Below are 21,573 nucleotides of genomic sequence, written 5' to 3'. Positions count from 1 at the left end.
CATAACACCATAACTGGGATATACTTTAAGCTAATATCCAGACTACTGTCCACATGTAAACACACTCTTTCATATGGTCCAAATTCCAAAATGCTTGACCATAAGGGGCCAATGTGTCACTAGTTAAATAGGTTGTGTGCGGCTTGTCCCAAAAATTGTGGCCAAATTCCCAGCCTGTCATTTGAAGGGTTAATATTTCACATTGTCTATTGACAGACAGCAAACAGTCTGGACACAACCTGTAAATACTTCTCTGGACTATCACACACACAATAATGTCAAACCTGGGACCAAACAATTCCCTTTTGGATCTGATGTGACTTTGAAAACCTAAATTAGCTATGTTTCCATCCAACTATCGAGTGAGGTTGAAGTGATTGAATAGGCGTAGAACGGAGCTACGTCAGAAAATACACATCAACCACAAAAATTAGTCCATTAGTATTGGGAAAGTTGTTATTATTCTTTAGTATCAGCTAATGTTGGTCATATTTCTTTCTGCCTGAAGATAAAAATTTCACTGTGTCATTATTTCTTTGACAAATGGTTTTCCACCGGTATTTATCGCATAATTTCTGAATTGACAAAAAAAAAATTCTGGTATTCTGAGAATTTTTTATCGAAATTCATCTTTTTTGAATTCAATACATCATAACTCACATGAAAATGCTTGGATGGAATCCAAGCTATTGAGTCTTTGGCCCACAAGACCAAATTTTAAAAGACCTGCAGGAGCACTAGACGCGCTCAATGCCCCAGATAAATTTGAGCTACGGCACTTTGTTTTTCCTCACAAGTGAAACCACCAGACCTTGTTTGGGTGAACGTACACTGAGTCAAAATGGCATCCTATCGGCCATCCATCACAGCCGCGGAAAGGTAGAAAGGTCAAGGCGGTCGACAAAAAAAAACGATCTCGCGGAGTTCACAGCACAGACTCAATGGCCTCCGGCGTGGCCGCCGAGGCTTTGGTCTGGTGCGTGACGAGCGGCGAGGTCTCCTCCTCTGCCTGGACGTTGGCCACCGCCTCCACCCGCACCTCCGCCAGCTCCTCGTCCTCCTGCCGCCGCTGCTGCTGCTGCTTCTTCATCTCCTGCTGGTTGATGTGGTGCAGGATGCCGGCGCCCAGAGCGTCGCCCTCCACGTTCACCACCGTGGTGGTGCGGTCCCTGCGCGCACACATGAAATACACACACATACACATACAGTCATGGACACACACATGCACATATACCATCACACACGCACAAACAAACCAAAAAGCACATAAGAGACACACGACATAGCTAATTGCTAGCCTACTTTTAGCATAGATGACAGATTAGCTCCCACCGATGCTCAAATAATAGTCCGGACATTTAATATCTTAATATCTTATCTTAATATCTTAATTTAATTATATCTGTTAAATCCTATCATCCTATCATCTTTCACCTGTTAGAATCATCTGGGGGAAACATAACCACAGCCAGGGAACATCTATTTCTGTGGATTAGGTAATCTATGTGCTCTATTACCAACCAGCAGGAATTGCAACAACACTGATAGAGCTTATCTCCTCCTCCACAAGCCTCTGGTTCAGCACCCACCCTGCCACCCCGCCCCTTCTGCCCGGTGGCCTGTAACTGATATGAATAATAAAGTCCCATTTTCACAGTAGAGAGGAGTAAGCTAGCTAATTGGAGCAGAGATCCAACAGAAACGTCTAGTGAAGAGCTAATACATGAGCATGCAAAATACGGGAATAATAATACTGCTTTGCCATTTGTTTTTTTGGCTTGAGAATGAGGCTTTGTAGCCTCTTTTAGCCCGGCTAGCTAATTAGAGCAGCGTATATGAGTTTTGAAAGCCAAAAATCTCATTATCTGGTGAAGTAATTGTTGAGTCATCGGTATTGATCAGCAGCCCTGTGCAGATATATTATGGTTATTTAGTGCAATGGGACAGTAAAAACCTTACTTATTGCCCCTTTAAGTTGAAACTGAGCCATTTATTTCAACTTGTTCATGTTTACCCTGCTGCTATTTGTCTTTACTTTGACACCCGATTGCCATTGGTGTTTGGCGGTGGGCGAATACAACAGATTGTTTACTTTTTTCCCTCTCACACCCCTTGAGAAGCACTGTGTGTGTGTGTGTGTGTGTGTGTGTGTACATATGTGTGCAGGCATGTGTGTGTTTATGTATTCCCCCATACAGTCAGTGAGTTGACTCGCTGCACTCACACAATCCAGTCCACAGCCAGCATGAGGGACAGGTCGTTGGTTGGCAGGCCGATGGCCTCCAGGATGATGGCAATGGTGATGATGCCGCCGGCTGGGATCCCTGCCGCACCCACGCTGGAGGCTGTGGCCGTCACTCTAGAAATAAGAAGAAAAATAACAATATGAATGATAAAAATCATAACAATATTAACAACAGAAACAAAATACTACTACTAATTACATTTACATTTACATTATTACATTTACTCGCGTTACTGTATTTGCGTAGCTTTTTTGTGTACTTTTTGAGTATTTTTTTAAGGTCAGTAATTTTACTTTTACTTAAGAAAATTTTTACTGAATTATTGTATTCACTACATTTTAAATCACTTCCATTACAAAGTACACATTTTGTGGTCTTCATAAGCATCAGAAACTGGACAGTTGGAAATTGACAAATTGTGGATCCATTCACAATGAGAAGAGTGCAATTTACAATTTTTCTAATTAAAAGAATCTAGTTTGAACTCTGTCTACTTAAGTAAAATTTCAGCAAAGTAACAATACTTCTAGTAGCCTACTCTTTCCACCACTGCATTTTGTCATTAGCAACTCAGGCTGAAGAGAATTACACTTTTATCATCTGAAAAACTTCTGTTTTGATGTTAAATTCATCTAGCGATAATGCCAGTAATAAAGTGCCAGACAAATGATCCCTTGTTGTTCCGCATATGGCAGTGAAGGTGTGTATTGATCCTTCCAACTCATTAATGTGTCATGCACCATCATTCAAAGTCCACCACACACTGAAAGGACCTAGCACATCAAATCCCTTATGATTTCCTTACAGCTATTCTGCCCTGCAAAGGGAAAAAAGCAGTAACTGCACAGCGTGAGAAACTTTGAAAATTGGAATTCGTTGACATAAGAGGTTTGTTCCAATATGAACTCTGTCCTAACACTGACTTTCGACCACAATATTGAAGTGAATGCCTTTTCTCCTTTGTGGGGTAGTCACGTCTGAAGGAAACGCTCGCTTTCAAATGAAGGGGCCCAGAGTGTAGGAAAAACCAAGAGTAATGGTCATCTATCTCACTGGAGACAAACTCTCTCCTCCCCTGCTGTACATAAACAAAGAGAGAGTAATAGAATTGGTAAGTTACATGGTCCAGACATGCAGACTGCTGCCTCCAACGAGACTAGCCTGTCACGTTTAAGGCAGCGTGGCCTTCCATGTGTGTGTGTGTGTGTGTGTGTGTGTGTGTGTATTTAGAGTGGTATGGGAAGACATAGATCGTATTCTGGTGTAACTCTATCCTCAGGGGGCTTCAGTGTTGGCTCTCCACATTCCAATAAGATCCTGCTTTTAAAGACATACCATGACATTTTCAACTATATTCTATGTTTTCGTTTTTTTCACCAGACACTTCATGGGACAGCCAATAAAAACTACTTTTGTTACAGGCTCCATTTGTTATAATTTATGACCAAAAGCTCTTGAATGCGCGACAAGCCATACTTAAAACTTTGAAAATTGGGGAGTAGGAGTTTACGAGGAGCACTTGAAGGCAGCATTATCACTGTTTCATCAGTTAGCGTTTATGTTTTACCACTGTGCAAATGAACTATAACTAAAACTAATGCTAATTAATAACTGACCAGTTCCTACTCAAAAAAGTAATGTATTACTTATTACTTGTTACTCATTTCAAATGTGATAATATGATCACTTATTTCTCCATGGAAGCATTGATTACCTGCGCTACTCATTATATTACTCGTTATATTATTAAATTTGCAATTGGAAAAACTCTCCTCTCCTGTGAATGATCAGGAAACCAAACCACTGTTGATGTCCAATGTTCTTGTAATGGGAATCCTTCCACCAGAGAATGTCAACTTCTCTACCAGAAACTTGGTGTATTCCTCCGCCCCTTCACTCACAGGATGGTGAAGATCTGCCCGGCATTGAGCTCGGCGTTGTTGAGCTGAGCGATGAAGACGGCGGCGATGCACTGGAAGATGGCCGCCCCGTCCATGTTCACGGTGGCCCCGATGGGCAGGATGAAGCGGCTGATGCGCTTGTCCACGCCGTTGTTCTCCTCAACGCACTTGATCATGGAGGGGAGAGTGGCCGAGCTGGAGAGAGAGAGAGAGAGAGAGAGAGAGAGAGAGAGACTAAGGCAAAAGTAATAGAATTCATTGGAGAAAATTTCAACACGTTAAGTAGATTGTAAAAGTGTGTATGGGAAAGAAATGGATAACATTTGCGTCTATCTCAAGAAGAACAAACTGTTCTAATGAATAAATATGAGCAACAGTGAAAAGTAACGGTGTTGCTGCTGCCAAGGCTAGAGGGGATTGCTGGAGGAAAACTACAAATAGTGTAAATGTGTAATTTACACTATTAAGTTTCATCCAGTGTTACAGTATACTATGTGCATCCAGGCTTCAGTGTGAAACTGCAGTACACATTCAAGGCTCTCTACCTTTAGCCCCAAAACAATGCGAGAAAGCTACAATGTCCACATCGCCCTGGCTGGATTAAGAGTCCAGCCACTGGTTAAATTACAGCAGAGTTATGTGAAAGATTTTAGGGCAAGGGGAGCTCGCAATGTAAATAAACAGGATTTAGAATGTTAGGATTAGTTAACCAGGTCACAGCGGCTTTACATGTGTGTGTGTTTGTGTCAGTTTACAAGTTTGAGAAGTCAGTTTTGTAATTCGTTGATTATGCAAATGTGTGAATTTGTGTAAATATGTTTTTTCCCCTGTTTGATAAACTCTTACACCCTCCTAAATAGTTGTCTTATCTTAATAAAAGTATGACATTACAAAATCCCATTAATGAGTAGACATTTTCTATTTCGAAAAAAACTATTTTGTGTCTTTTCCTTGCAAAGGGCTCCTGAAGGAGTTCTAGTATGCTGTAAGAACTTTCAGACAAAGCCAATAACTCCATAGGAGATCTCCAAAAAAGCATAAAAGGCAGCACATCCCACAAATAAGATTCAAAATGATGGATTACTTACACTGCACTTGGTTTAGTACTAGCTGAAACCCTTTTTATGATGATTGTGTGCCCTTCAATAAACCTAGTGCAATGCAAATAATCCGCCTTTTACTCCTTTTTGAAGATTTCGTATGGAATTCATGTGTTTTTTGGTCCAACATTCCTCCAGTAGGTTCCCTGGGACCTTGTGACACCATGGTGTACCTGGAGCATGTGGCGAAGGCGGTGGTGAAGGGCGTGATGAGGCCTGAAAGGAAACTGAATGGGTTTTTGCGCGTGAAACCAAAGTAGATGAGGGGCAGCACGATGCCTCCGTGGATGATGTGGCCCAGGATGGAGGCGAAGATGTACTTTCCCAGGCTGGTGACCAACAGAACCACATCCTCCATCTCCACGATCTTACTGCCCACCAGGAACATGATGCCAAAGGGGACGTACCTGAGAGACACAGGAGGTATAGGAGTTTATCAGGAAGTATAAGTATAGGGAGAAAAGTTGGACTAGAACGGTAGTAACAAAGACGACAATATTGCTCAGGGTTTTGCCTTGGAAAACATTCCACTGAAGGTCTTCCATTCAGTACACATCTCTCCAAACCGTTTACCCATGTACTGTACAATATCTGTGATACAGTCTCAATTACCCAAGCAGAAGCCTGAGGAGGTCATTGCATAATCTGGGCTATTTGTAGTGCATGAAACTAACTTTTTCCCACAAGACATGGGCATCAAGAGCCAAATTCCGGTCAGTCAGTCGTCAGACACTAACCCCCTGACATCAAACAGCGCTCTCTCACCTCATATTGAGTGATGTTAACTCACCCAGTGTTACAGTCTCACTAATGTGTGTAAGCTTTGCAACTGCAGTGGCTGATCTATGTGTGGAAAAAAATTGCTGGTTAATGTTTTAGTTACATCTACATTGAGGTAGCAAAGCAGTTTCGTGTTAGCAGGTGTGGAATTTATCAAGTTTGGTCCATGGTAATGAAACATTTTGGCTACCACAGCATAGTAATATAGTAGAGTGGATCTATTCTTCTTGACAATATACTGGGTGAATGATGTTGTTATCCTGATTATTCAGGACTGTAGTAACTTCAACTACAGCAACAGTTGATGCTGCACAGCTAGCTAGGCACTGTGGGACTGGACAGCATCTGTGCTTGTTTTTTATCAACTAGACAAATTGATAGAAAAATTCCCCAGCTCCTTTATTTTCTTATCTACCAAAGTATCGTTTAGAATAAAAAAAAACAACTGAATACCAACTGGCTATCTGCTTAAGTGACAATATACAGCATTTGCTAGCCAGTGGCTAGTTAATTTCAAGTTCAGTTCACTTTGGCCACTCACCACTTGGGTTAGACCAATATATTGGTTTGCCAATAGTGTCTATATCGGGGTAATTGACTTCTTTGTTAAACATCAAATATTGGGCAGTCACCATCATCTACCTCTGATATGAAGGATATGATGCTGTTTGATTGATTACATATTTATTGTAGAATCGATCAATATTACACTGGTTGTCTATGGGAAGCCCTAAACCTGAATTGATTCTAATGTGGCATTTTGATCGGATTCCACACATAGATGTATATTTTTTGTATTACTATTATCCTGGGTTTCAGTGTCCCATGATGGTCTAAATGCTGTTTCAAAGCCTTTTCCATCCTGCCAAGAATAAAACTCAGGGGGAAACATTGAATATTAGAATTCAAAGATCTTGAATATGGGCCCAAAACATCAGCTATCGGCGGCTTCAATCCAAAAATATTGGTATCAGTGCCGACCTTCAAAAACTCATATCAGTCCAGCCGTACTCACCACATGATCCAAGACACCAGCACCATGGTGGCCTCGTTGAAGGCGTTGAAGAAACGGATAAGCTCCTCTCCCTCGTCTCCCAGCTTCCTCAGCGCCACGCCGAACACCATAGCAAATAACACCAGACCCAGGATGTTCATGCCATCTGTGTCTGTACCGATGGGCACCTAAAGGAGCCAACAGAGTCATACTGTAGGAGACTGAACACAATCTAGGGAAGAGATTCTAGGGAAGAGAGCCGCAATCACTCAGAGACCCTCTGGTTTGTTAAAATAAAAAAATAGGAAAATCAGGAAGGAATAACCCAGTTTGGCTCTTGAAAACCTATTTTATTACCGCTGGTTTGGAGCATTTCATACTTTCTTAGATGGTTCTTTCCTGCACCATAACGGTCCTTTGTACTGTAGACCATTTGAGCATGGTGAAGATAGATTTACTTGTAGATGGGTAGATAAATAGAAACAAGAAATGAAAAAGAAACAAGGACACGAAGAAAAGAAAGACATCACATTACCTTGTAACTATTGTACTTTCTACTGAATAACGTACTTCTAACAGTTATGCATGTATCATGATGTGTTAGATGTTGGTGCTTTGATTCCTGCTGGCATCAAACACAAAGTGCAGAATTAGCCATTAGCTAGGAATCATGAGTCATCTTGTTCTCATCATCATCTCTTTCATCAGCCACATTTGCTTTTTCTCTGCACATCACTGACTCCTGGCAACTGTGCCAAGTCATCCCAGTCGACCCCAGCTGAACTGTGTGTGTTCTGGTGGCTTTCAGAAGAGCTGCAGTCGCCTGAGCTCAGAGGTGGAATAGATAGGAGAAGAATTCCCATTCAAATCAACCGTGGAAACTGGTTTGGTGCTCATGAGAAGAATTGCTGTTACCGTTTGACTGAAAATACCAGAAGTCATGGTGTTGAGCAATGGACATTATCTAAGTCCCATGCACTTCGAGGGGTGGCAGTGATAGGTACAACCACAATCTTCTACTGTTGACCACTGAGCAGCTCCACTTCATTCCCGTGCTGAAGGACACCTACACAGTAGTTTTTGAGGGAGGGTTTTACTCATTCACTTTTGAGAAAGTTCTAAGACCTTTGGGTTCATAAAACCCTTTCAAAACCCATTGGACGAACTCAAAAATGCATGGTGGTCAAACTAAAAACAGATTTCCTTAGTTCCTGAAAAGTTGACATTTTAGAGATGCAAGGGTTTCACCTGACTGCGATGCCATACTGTATTGTGACATCACTTATACATAGTATGGCAATGCAAAAGCCATCATTTCTAGGCTTTCTTAGTTCTTGATATGTGCGTATACATGTGTGTGTTCAGGGGATAATGTGACACCTGTGCCATTTCCACACATCTTTTTATAGAGTGTGGAGGGGTTAGATGGTTTGAGGGGGCCAAATGGGTGGGGTACAGCGAGGGATTCAGTGAACAGGATGATGGGTAACAGAGGGGACAGGGACAAATCCTGAGCTGAGTCCTCTCCCATTGTCCTGAGCGCTCCCACCGCTACACCAGCCTCATCCCCTGGCACCAGGGAACGGTCCACCATGAGCCACAGACAGAAAAATACCATGGGCCAACGCCAAGAATACATCCCCCAACTGTTCCCTCATACTGGGTCAATGGGATCACAGCCACTGGGGAAGAACTCTTAAGGACTGCTATGGTCCGATTTAATGCTAAATCCAGGCTTGCCGGTTCTTGCTGGCAAGATGTACAAACTGGTGAAAAAGAGGTTAAAAATGTAAAAAGCTTTGTTTCTGGTTTGTTGTCGTGCTGCTTATCATCCTTTTCTATAGATATAGAAAAAAGGCAGTTCTTTGGTTAGGTAGAGGCTCTATATGGAACCGTAATGAGTCAAACTGATTTGTTAAAATGCCAAATCAGAGGACAAATTTCCCCACGGAGATAATAAAGTATACAAATACAAATACAAAAAATCAGAAAAAAGAACTGTGTGGTTCTTAAAAAGTTCTTTTAATTCTTTTAATTCTAAGTATTTCATGTGTTATTAAAGGGTTCTTTCCAGCACCATAAAGGTTTTACGTATAACCATTTGAGCATGCTACGATACAGAACCTTGCTAAAAGGGTTAGGGTTAGGGTTAGGGTTAGTTAGGGCACTATTTTGTGGGACTATGTAGAACCCTTGTTGTCAAGGAGTCTGAATGTTTTAATCTCTCATACCCTCCTTCCCCTCTTCTCTCTCTCTCTCTTTCTCGCAAACTAACAAACACATCATACACTCTTCCCTGACCCGACCGTCCGCTACATGTGAATGTGCCGGGACAAAAGCCAAGCAGCGCTCTGGAAATGTGCGGCCAGCGCTCTGCCAGGCAGCCGGGGAGGCCGTGTTTGTTCTCTGTTTAGACCGACACCTCATTTTCCTCACAGGCAGTCCCAGTGGATATCTGGTCGGTCAGACTGACCTGTCCGCTGGCCAACGCATTGACAGACTCAAAGGCCTGGCTAGATAGACCGCAAAAGACAACAACAAGCTTGGCAAATTATTTTATCTTTTATTCAGACTTATTACACTTACTTTAAAGGTGCATCCCTTCACCACTAATTGAGATGCTGTTTATTCGCCCTGTTTGGCCGAATTCAATCCTGATGTTGGTATGGACACTGGTGGGAAAACTTCTACACAGTAAGGGGGATTGGTAGCGTCTTGCGGTGGGGGAGTACTGGCCAGAAAGCGAGTTCTGAAAGCTAGAAATCTCCAAGTAATTGGTGAGTGATTGTACTGATCAATAACCCTATCAACCCCCACAGATATATTATGGTAAGTTTTTGCTATGGGGCAATGATATCTTACTTATAGCCCTTTAACTACTATAAATGTGTGTGTGCTAAAAAGAGGAAATGTTCTACCAAAGTGAAATATCAAAATTTACGATATGTTCACAATATTGTGCTCTAACTCCTAAACTGGCTAGCTGAGAATTCTTATCTTTGGCTGGGGAAGAACAATTATCATTTGAATTGAAGTCCAGAATACAGGTATGGTCTTATTGACTGTGACTATATAAGATGACAAATTTGCCCTGTCCTACCTGCTCACATGACTGAGTTCATTCTTACAAAAACGTCAAAAGCTGATCAACCTTGAACCCATTCTCCCTACGCCGCACCCGGTGTCTTCCATTAGCGCTTCACACAGTGCTTATTCAGTGTTTGCACCCATGGGTGATTGTGCACTCTGCTCCTTTTCTCTGTATTTACCCACTTCTGTCTGTGTTCATATTAACCTTGTTCTAATGCTCTCCCAAGCAGACAACAAGCCAAAAAACCTGCTGAGAGCAAACATGCTCTCCAGGGATCAACTGCATCTTCACTTTCTCTTATTAACTAGATGTTTGCTTGACCTGCAGCCTCACTTATGTAGAGACCCTGTGGAGAGCAGTGGGCCTAGCTATCAAATTAATAGTGATACCTTGGTATAATTACTGTAAATAAATGAGACCATGGTGGAGACGATTGGTAGCCTCTATCTCACACCAGTGGTATTGTTAGTGCTAGTGATTCTCAAAATTAAGACCATATTTTATTGTATGAGAGAGAGAGAGAGAGAGAGAGAGAGAGAGATTATGTTAGATGGTTCTGTTGTGCCAGACCTCAAGTGAAAGCAAAATATTTTGTTCTATTCTATTCTATTCTATTCTATTCTATTCTAAGGTTAAGAGTATAGAGCTGTTCTTATTGGAGAGCTAACCAGGCAATTCCTATGTCGAGTCTTAGGCTAAACATGATGTCACAATTGGCTTTTGTGCTGCCATAATGTGTATGAGTGATGTCATAATGGGGTGCGTGATGTCACAGCGCAGCATGTGCTTATGGGACGCTTCTGCTCGTACCTTTTGATAGAGGGTGGTCCCATTGGTGTCGTTTCCCGCGGCAACCATCTTGTAGTCGGTGGCATACTGCAACATAGAGGGAAAGAAAACAACAAAACTGGATGTAGCTCATTTTGTTTCATACTTCATACATTTCTGCTTAACACGCTCTAGTGTGGATATCGGTGGTTATGTTATGCTTCAATATGATACTATATTCTTACTTCAATTCTATGCTGTATTATGTTACTATCTGCTGCTGCAACATCCTAATTTCCAAATGGAGATAATTACAGTTTCATCTTATCTAAGTTAGTTTTTAGAACATTCAATCAGTAAATGTCATTTCACATCCAGGCCCTTTTTTTTTACCGCAAGTTAAGCAGTTTGAAAGCTGTTTAGTCTTTTCAGTAGGAAAGGAGACAACCAGCACTGCAACAAAGCTGCTTTAGAGCACTACTGGCAGTCACTACACTCATAGACAATGACTCTCTCTCTCTCTTTCTCTCTCTCTCTCTCTCTCTCTCTCTCTCTCTCCCTCCATGTCTTTGAACCCCCTATATAGGATAAGGGCCCCGACAGCTACATGGACAGACCGACCGACAACAGGCAGACTTTGAATCAGGCTGGAGTCTCTTGAAATGAAAATTCTTGGAGATGCAAGACACACATGAACATACACACACACACACACGCACACACTAAAAGACATATGTGTTTTAGCCCAAGATCACACAGCAAACTCTACACATGCTGTGATGCTGATGCCACTTGAAGAGCTTGCCGAAACATCTTTTTAGCCGCACGTCAGCTCGTGTATAAATCTCCCCTCTTCTCTCCTTTTTCTTGGTTTAATCCAGAGCTGGAGCCCTTCCAGGGGGCTCTACCACAGTATAGGGCTTGTGGAGTGGTGTGTGTGTGTGTGTGTGTGTGTGTGTGAACTCCGTGGCCTCACTGCTGCACTTTGAAACTTCATTTATTCCTCCCTATGAGAACTCAGTAACTTGTTCGTGACTTTATAACTCACCGGCCTGGTTCAGGAGAGTGTATCAAGGCAAGTTGGTTAGATTATATGTGCGCATGTGCATACACCTGCCGTTGTGTGTGTGTGTGTGTGTACATAACCATTTTCTCTCCCCGCATGCCCAAATATTGAACTTTTAACGTTTTAGCAGACAACCAAGCATAATTCTAGGAAGCGGAGCAAGCTGCGTTCAAGAGCAGTGAGGCGAGGCCGGTTGCTAGGCTGGCTGGAACGGAATGGTTTCGCCATGGTAACGGCTGGCAGGGGACGAGGGAAGGAAGGCGGTCGGGCGAGCGGGGGGGGGGGGGGGTGGGGGGTCGGCGGTCTCTATTCTGAACGTCTCCTCATTAAGAGATGCTGCGAGGCTCTCAATGCTAATGCGAGGATTTATCACCGCCGTAAACCAACGCGGAGGTGTGTGTGTGTCTGTCTGGTGGCTGGTGTGTGTTTGGTATATAAATTGTGATGAACACGGCCGTGCACAGTGCAGAAGTGGTAAAAAAGACAAAGAGAAATGGTGAAAGAGGTGAAGAAAGAGAGGTGGGTGAGGCGAGGCGCTGGCACTTACAGAGCGGAAAGCGGCAGCCACCAAGTTAGCTGGGAACAAATTCCTGTGAAAGTGAAAAAGAAAAGAAAAGAAGAGAGAAAAAAAGAAGTTACATTCACAAAAGAATTTGAATCATCCTATCGAAAAATCATCATTTAAGTCTCTTCTCAAAAACATTTGGCCTTTTCATCATTTGACTTGCATGTTTTCAAAGCATCATAAAGTTTGTTATTATTATTATGTTTATTATGATTATTTTCATCTCCAATGATAAGTGCTGAGACAACATTTCAAGTCCCCCAGACAAAATGGAACAGCAGCCAAACACGAGCCTCACAGGACCTCCAGGCCTTCTATACAGTGTGATGAAGCCTTCGGAGTGGTAAATTGTTTACAAGGATAGCTTGCCATCACACGCTGACTGCACTCTGGCTCTGTTCCCAGGATCTTCCACCAGGACCGCTGTCCCCAAAACTCCCTGACAGAGCAGCTGTGCTGGCGCTGACCCCTCCGCCTGGTTCATCATTTACTAAAACAAACCGGCCAGCACTCAGCCAGGATGATGAATTCCCTTTTTTTTTTTCTTGATTTTTGTATATTATTTACTGAAAATGATATCTCGTTTTCAAGAAACATAGGCTACATAAAAATGACAGAAAATAGTCCATACAATTCAGTCACTCGATCCCCAGCAGTCAATCAGCAAACTTACAGGGAGATCACAAGCAATCACAAACAACAAAGTTGTTAGTGGTTTTCATTATATTGCCTATAGATTCATAAATGTAAAAATTGAAATATCATTAATTCAATATAACTAATTTGAACAACCATGTATTCATCCACCGCACAGTGACTTTTAGCTGTAGGCCTATACAGTCTCCCATCACCCACCACCTTCACTTCCTATGGAAATAGGGAAAGTAGTCCCTGCTAGTTCAAAACAGTATGTTATTTGTGAATCACATGTTGTGTAAATTTTAACAATCTCCTACACAAAACTGCCAGACTTAGCCGCATATCATTTAAGATTACTTACAAGTTATACTTTTGTCATTTTTGAGATAATGGTAGTGGCCTACTATCACTCAACATAGTGTATGCTAAAGTGCAGTGGTGGGTAGAGTACTGAAAATCTATACTCAAGTAAAAGTACAATTACTCCCATAAAAAATGACTCAAGTAAAAGTGAAAATTATCATTTGAGAAACCTACTCAAGTAAAAGTAAAAAAGTACCTGGTTAATAAATTACTCAAAGTACAAGTTACTTTCCATTTTAATATTTTTTAGGGTGTGCGGGCCAGTGCAAAATAATGAAAAAACAGCACTTGTTGATAAAACTTTCTTAGCCCTTTATAAAACAAGTCTGTTTAACTCTAGTATTTACAGACATTATCAAAGTAACCAAACCTATTACAGCCCCAAAATGCAGTAGATACCGAATACAATACAATTAATTAAAACTCAGATTTTCTGTTCTGTAGTATTACTCCCTGTACCAAGACCTCAGTCAATCAACTAGAGAATGAAAACTTCTTTCCATTCACATTTTTCATTTGGGGATACCCATTTGTTGGAAGCTGCCTCTTGTTCTGGGTTTTGCTCCGTCATCATCGCATCGTGGTCAAAAGACAGGTGGTGCTTATTTTTCTTCCAGGCAGCTGGCAGCTTGGCATCTGCAGTAGAGGTGCTCCTCGCGCGCTCTCCCCCCTACACTCAATCCCCGCATTTAGAGCAGACTAGTTGTAACAAAGGTATAAATGGCAAATGTAGTGAAGTAAAAAGTAGATTACTGGCTCAAAAATATACTCGAGTAAAGAGTAGAAGTACAGTTTAAAAAAAGGAACTAAAAGTACTCGTTCCTTAAAAAAAAACTACTTTTTTACTCATGTGCGTTACTTGTAATGCGTTACTACCCACCCCTGCTAAAGTGTTAGCATGGAGCCTTCTATCACTCAACATAGTGTATGTTAAAGTGTTAGCATGCAGCCTACTATCACTAAACATAATGTATGCTAAGTGTTAGCATGGACGCCGGAGCCACTGATCTACAGGGGGACGTGGATGATTTTGGTCCTTTTGGCCACTTAACAGGTAAGTTGACCAAGAGGACAATCAATCTCTTTGGGTGCCAACGTTTTCCTTTTGGGAGAACATTTCCAAAGGGACGTTGGAACCTCCATCTCTGCTAGAAATCTAATCTGGGAAGTGCGATTTTATAACTTTGGCTCGGTGAAGATGGAGAAGAATGGGTTTGATTCAGACACAGACACAGTGTCATTGCCTGATTATGACTAACCACAGATGTTTAATACCTACACCATATAATAACTGATAGGTCATGTTGTTGAGTGTTGACAACATTGTGAAGCAAGAGCTGTGTCCAGTATTCCCTCAGGTCAGGTTCCAGCAACTATCACTAACAATGTACATGGGTGAAAGATTAATTTGGACTCCACTTACTCTAAACCTGCCATGCATGAGTGCTATCAGCATGTTCATGTCTTCAGGGTCTGTCTCTCCCTATAAACCCAAAGGTGTGTGTGTGTGTGTGTGTGTGTGTGTGTGTGTGTGTGTAATAGGAGTATTATTTGCCTAGACTGCAGAACCTGTGGAGTGTGTATTAAAGGTCCCCTATTGTAGGAATTCAAATTTTCCTCCACTTATACACATACATGATCAAAGATATTTAATGCAGATGTTGTGAAAGTTATTGCATTTGCAAAAAATCCATCCTGTTTTTACAGGCAGTTTCAATAAATGTATCACTTGGTCCTGATTGGCTCGCTCACTGAAGAATTACTGAAATCCTTCCAATCAGGCCAGTTTGCAGCATTTGAACTGGAACGCCTCCAATCAGCAGGTTTACCTCATTTGAATTAGAGGAGCTGCTGCTGTCAGCCAATCAGGGTCCAGTAACAGAAAGAATAGTCTTCAAATTCATTCAATTTAACTAATTCAATTCAATTTATTGAAGTTGATGGGAATGGCATCGATGGCATGAGCATGAAGAGGGAGCGTTATTTTCAAGCTCATATCAGCTTGCTCATTGGCCAATGAAGGCTGCCAGTAGTTAGATACAGAGAGAAAGCCAATGCAGAAAGTCATGGTTTGCAGTGGCATGAAAGAAATAATTTGACATGTTTGTCTTACTTGCATTTGCAGCCAGTTGTCAATGTGTTAGACAGGGTTTGCAGACATATTCATGTTAATGTTAGCAAAACAATGTACCAATATTATAGTCAAACACTGTGATGCTCCCTAATATGCCACTTTTGGACACTGTGTTCGACATTTCTTTGGCCACAATGAAAATAAACTCAGAAATAATGTCATTTGGGATTTTTCACTGAACGAAATGGATTTGCCTCTACATTCTACCCAAGGAAATGGAGTATTTGATCAAATTCAGCTTTGGAAGGAGTTCATTAATTACCATGCATAGCAATATAGGCTGTGAAAAATGGGAACAAATCCCTTCAGGATTCCCACTGGAGCTTGGTACATTGTGTTCTTTACTACTACTATTACTGCATGGTGAAACAACTGTAAACGGGGGTCTTTTATTTTGAAATAAGACAAAAGCCTTCTTTTGTTTTTATGACGGGAACAAGCCTCCGTACTACCTCAGCAGCTATGGAAGTGTGTTGGTCTTTTTCCTTGACAGTCTGTAGTATGAGTAATAAATACATTAGGCATACTGGAAGCCTTGCCTTTCCTATGTATTTGTATGCGTTTGTTGTAACTTCATCCTCTCTGGAATGCATGTTCCTGCTTTCATTCAGGGGGTCCCACTACATGGTGTAAAGAAACACAAATGTTCCTCATATCTATTCCCATGGCCGGACCACAGTCAAGCAATTCAGTCCATAACCTCCTGACTCCTGACCTCCTGAATCTGTCAACTCTACTAGCCGCTTTGGCAGGTAGCCACGGTGTCTTCAATCAGGCCTTTCTATTCTGAAAAGAAAAAGACTTTGGCTGCTGAGAAATGAAATGATCTGGTGAAGTTCGCGTTGCCAAAAAAGTTTCATACCCTGCTTTTATCTATGGAGGTGGTCAAGACAAACAGCTCCGCTCCGATCACATGACAGGAGCGAGGATCTGGATTAACCCTGCATGGGAAGCCTGAGCATGGTTTTCCCACACGGCCTGTTAAGCCCCTCTCGGCGGACTGATTTTTAAAGCTGCGCGATTACATAACTGCTCGATTTCCTCATTAATCGAAGCCAAACCATAACGCATAATCCTTTTAATTCAATTGGCCAACATGGCAGCAGAGACTGGCGTTCCTCAGCCAGTGACACGTGCTGGGTTCAGATTATTATTCCAACTGCACAATGAAGTGCTGCTTTCTTTTCAGAAGCCAAATATTGACTAGACACATAATCTACTGATAAGATAATACATTCAGCTATGTACACACACAGTCATACCAATGGTAAAACATGTTTATCTGAAAGTTCCACAATCCTTTTTTCCATAATCTGCATGATTTTATGGAAATTAATCCATAATTTTTGATGAAATGTTTTCCTTTACGGTAAGCAAGTCATCTGTTCCTCGCAATGTTTTGAAATACTCTAATTCTGTTCTCTGAAATACTCTAATACTCTAATACTGTTCGTGTTTATAATATTGTTGCTGAAAACCTTGTATCTCCAAAATGTCAATTTTTCAGGAAGATTCTTCTCAACCCAAGCATGTAATCCTGCAATTAAGTGAAAACATGAAAATCACCAAAATTGGAATTATAAGGTTTTCACATTTGCCAATTTTGGTGACATCATATCTGACATTTTTACACGTTTGTCTCTGTGTGATGAGGTAGAAGTATTGATGAACACCATAAATCACAATTTACCTCAAAATAAACTGCAAACATGTTAATTGTTATCAGCAATGACTCTATTCATCACCAATCCTTATATTTCTAGGGAACAGGGTTAGGGCCACATGTGAAAAATTGATTTGAGTTCTGAGTTTAAAGTCAGAATTGTGAGTTCTGACTTTATTTTCAGAATTCTGACTTTAAACTCATAACTCAAATAAATGTTTCACATGTGACCCTAATCTTCTTCCATATATTTCTCGCTATTCGATTTGCAAAATCATAGTTTAGACACCTGTGTGAACTATTTTGAGTGCATGGACCCTTGTTTGGAGAGTGAAATTCCTTTCTGTTCTCACTTTGTTGCAAAAACAAGTGACAATTTGTAGCTTATACAAGCACTTTAATGACAGCCTTGCATGTGTCTTAAAAACGACTGACAAAGAAAGTAAGATGATTTTCCATTTTATTTTATCTGCTGCTGTCAGACAGGAGGGAATGGAACGATTCTCAAAGTGCAAATGAGGAAGAGATTTAAGATGCTGATTGCTGATGCCCAATGTGGAACAAATTATAGTGGTTTATTTCTTTAGGCAAAAAAAAAAGAGCTAGTAGACACCTAAAACTAGGGTTAGACCCATATATTGATTGCCGATATTGGCCTTTTATCAAAAATTGGATATCAGCCAGTCAGTGTGGTCCACCTCTGATATGATGGAGCTTCCTCCCTGACCACAGCTAGTCAATATGTTTTTATTATTATTATATCAGATGTCTGACCAGAGGAATCACCAGTGTGGTGTGGGAGGATTTGACTCAACAGTCTGTAAAAGCTGCAGTGAAACCTGTCTCACTCTGCCTTAAGGAGCTGCTGACCCACCTATAAGAACTTCATTAGGTTTCAATGGAGAGTTTTAGTGTCCCATGATGGACTAAATGCTGTTTCAGAGGCTTTTCCACCCTGAAAATATAATACAATTTTGGAGGAAACACTGAATACTTTTTTTGGGTATGAAAATGGCCAAATTTAAAGATACTACATATTGGCACAAAATATCGGAAAGCTTCAGTCCAAAAATATCAGTATCAGCCCTCAAAAACCATATCAGTCGAGCCCTATTGACAGTATGAATATGTGCGTCAATGCATGTTTTCATAAATTTAAAAAAACAAGAAAAAAAGCATTGTTATTGGCGAAAAAAACATATACATCGGTCTAACAATTCCTGAAACATTGATGCTCGCCAGCTCTCCAAGTAATATTTGAGCATCTGGTCAGTCACAAGTTAAGCAAACACAAAGTGTCAAACCTGGGCTATACTGGGAAATGAAAGCTGGGTGAATATCAGTCCACCTGCTATCGTGATAAGGGAAAAGTGCTGACGGCGGCAGAAAGACGGTTCAGTTTGTACTACACAGAGCCGGTGGGGTTTATCCCTCCACCGCTCTCCCTTCTCCAAAACACATCTCCTCTCTTTCAACAGCTGTCAGCTTTCCCTCAGGCTGACTGTGGGAACTTATTATTAGGGTTCGACCGATATGTGGTTTGGAAGGACAGATACTTATGCCGACATTTTTAGATTGAAACTGCCGACAGCTGTTATTTTATGCCGATATTCTATATCTTAACCATTTTCATGTCCACGAATCCCCCAAAATAGCAAGTATTCACTGTTTTGAGAGAGGAACTTGAGAGAGGAACCTGTATCATATCAGAGGTGGACCACACTGACTGGACCAGATGAGTTTTCATCAAAGGCCAATATCTGCCTGATTGATATATCTGTCTAATCCTACTTATAATCTCATGACTCATGATAAGATGCGGAAAGGGTAAAGGAGAATAATGACCAGAAACTTCTTTTTTTCCTCAGTGCTCTTGTTGAAGATACACAGGCACGCTATACAAGGGGTTCCCAAACTATTTCATGTCAAGAACCCCAAACACTCTTCAGACCACAGACCCCCCATTTGGTTTGATTCGAAGTCTGCGATCAGAATCAGTGGACTATTCCTCATTTTGCTAGGAACCCCCTGTAACCGTCCCAAGGACCCCTGGAGGTCCCTGGACCCCAGTTTGGGAACCACTGACATGCAAAATACATATGTATATATATATATGTAGTATATATGTGATGTAGTATGTATATGACATTGATATGATGCTATGTAAAGCCCTTTGAGACATGCTTGTGATAAAGGGCTATAAAACAAGACAAGACTAGACAAAAACAATTGTGATTCCTGCATAAAACCTCAATAGCCTATAAATGTGTATATATTACATGTACATTAATATATCATTCTGAGGTGACTTATGTTGTTTTCAATATAAGAGTATGTTTTTCATGTTATTATAGTATATATATTTCAGAGGAAATGGAATTGAATGCACGAACACAGCACATTTGTCTATGGGACAAGTCCCATCGTGTGACAACAGGTAAGTTGTCACAAGGTGTCAAGTGCCATTTCATCAGTAATAATCAGTAATTAATAAATAATAATAGAAAAATATGCTTTGTATCTCAGTAGTAAGGCACCGCTGAGAAATACACCAATGAGTAAAAAGTGTGACAACATGCCCCTGTCTCCCCTACACATTGCTCTGACATATAACCTTCCCACATCCTCAAATAGTGCATAGTAAACAATGCGTGTGTGTGTATGTGTGTAATGTTGACTCTGACTACCCTGTCCTACAACATTGTGAACAGTGTTCCCCTAAGCGCGTGTGTCAAAGCGCTCATGTGTGTAACTAACCTATATTCCCATTGCGCCCCAGGAGAGACGCGCCATACTACACTTCACTTCAAAGATCTCATATTCTGACAGAGCACGTGCCTGTTTTGAATTGAATTTGAATCAAGGTGCTACTGTACCTGGCCAGATCTAAAAACGAGTCCGTGGTCTCCTTGTTGTTGCTGACGCTCTCCAGTCCCAGGTTGTTGCTGTTCAGCGCCCCTGCGCCCACGCCGGGCTTGATGATGAAGGCGAGCGCCACCCCGATCCCCGAGGCGATCAGCGTGGTCACCAGAAAGTAGGAGACCGCGATGCCCCCCAGCTTGCCCAGGGAGCGGGTGTCCAGGCTGGCGGCGCCGGAGATGAGGCTGCAGACGACCAGGGGCAGGATGACCATCTTCAGCATCCGCAGGAGCATCTCTCCCGGGAAGGCGAAGTAGGTCATCTGCGCCCGGGTCAGGTTCATGTTCCGGACCATCATTCCGAGCCCGACGCCCACCAGCACCCCGGACACCGTCATGATCACCAGCAGGTTCCTGCTCAGGAACACCCGCAGCTTGTCCCCGAAGCTTTTCCGCGCGCTCTTCTCCAGGATGCGGTCGGTGGAGGCCGAGCCTGGCATGGCGTGCCCGTTGATCTCGCTCTTCTTCTCCATCCTTTTTTTTTTCTCTCTCTCTCTCTCTCCAAGATCGGCGTGGGAAGAAATGTCGGGTCCGGGCAGGCAGCGTGGGTTGTGCGCACACTCACTTCCAACGCACGCTCTCTCCAATGTGCGGGCTGGGTCCGGTGTGAAGGCTGAGAACGGAGCGGAGAAGGAGCCAATGGAGACAGAGCGAGCGGACAGGACATGCGCACAATCCCCGGCACTTTATATCAAGAGCAAATGATGCAACAGTGGGGGAGATTGCCAGGGTCTCACACAGTGGAATTGTAGTGTATGTGCCACAGCTGAATAAATACATGTAAGATATCACAAAAAGAAGATTTTTTTTATTCTATTTCTGTCCCTAGCACTTGCTACATGATACCATAGGCCAGTGGTTCCCACACTGGGGTCCTGGGACCTCCAGGGGTCCTGGAGGGAGGTCCAGAGGGTCCCCAGCAAAATGAGGAATAGTTTAATTTCACTATCATTTAATTCACTAGAAATCATCCCCATTAGAGAATGTATAAGCATTCCAATCCTAGGTTTCACTCTCACCACAGTTCTACAGTTCAATACAGTAATCTTGCATATGGGACTAATTCCTATCCTTATACACCCAGAAAAAGGAGGGTTCTTCAAGAGTTCTTAAGTTCTTTAGGGTAGTGTTTCTATATAGAACTCTAATTACTTAAAAACCCTCTGATTGCTTAAAATAAAAAAAATAGCCCAATGTGATTCTTAAAAAGTCCCCCTTTAATACTGCTGGTTTGGAGCATTCCATGCCTTCTTAAATAGTTCTTTGCAGCGCCATAAAGGTCCTGGGTTGAACCATGTGAGCATGGTACTATAGAACCTTTCTAAAATGGTTCTTTACAGTGTCA

The 21,573-nt window shown here is 41.8% G+C and overlaps 2 protein-coding genes across 2 annotated transcripts in view; both read right to left on the bottom strand.

The window, feature by feature from the left end:
* Positions 1-21,573, bottom strand: part of sdhaf4 (succinate dehydrogenase complex assembly factor 4) — a 369,114-nt gene that overhangs the window by 249,399 nt on the left and 98,142 nt on the right. The window lies entirely within an intron of this gene.
* Positions 695-20,701, bottom strand: slc1a4 (solute carrier family 1 member 4). Its single transcript, XM_071912623.2, has 8 exons — positions 20,187-20,701; positions 12,494-12,536; positions 10,923-10,988; positions 7,043-7,209; positions 5,421-5,654; positions 4,148-4,342; positions 2,225-2,359; positions 695-1,169 (listed from the first exon to the last, which is right to left on the bottom strand). The coding sequence occupies exons 1-8, from the start codon at positions 20,699-20,701 to the stop codon at positions 926-928; spliced, it is 1,599 nt and encodes a 532-aa protein (XP_071768724.1). The 3' UTR covers positions 695-925.

The sequence above is a fragment of the Centroberyx gerrardi genome, chromosome 15 (genome assembly GCF_048128805.1).
Source record: "Centroberyx gerrardi isolate f3 chromosome 15, fCenGer3.hap1.cur.20231027, whole genome shotgun sequence".
Lineage (NCBI taxonomy): Eukaryota > Metazoa > Chordata > Actinopteri > Beryciformes > Berycidae > Centroberyx > Centroberyx gerrardi.
Note: the sequence above shows the minus strand (reverse complement) of the source record. Positions and strands in the feature narration are given on the sequence as shown.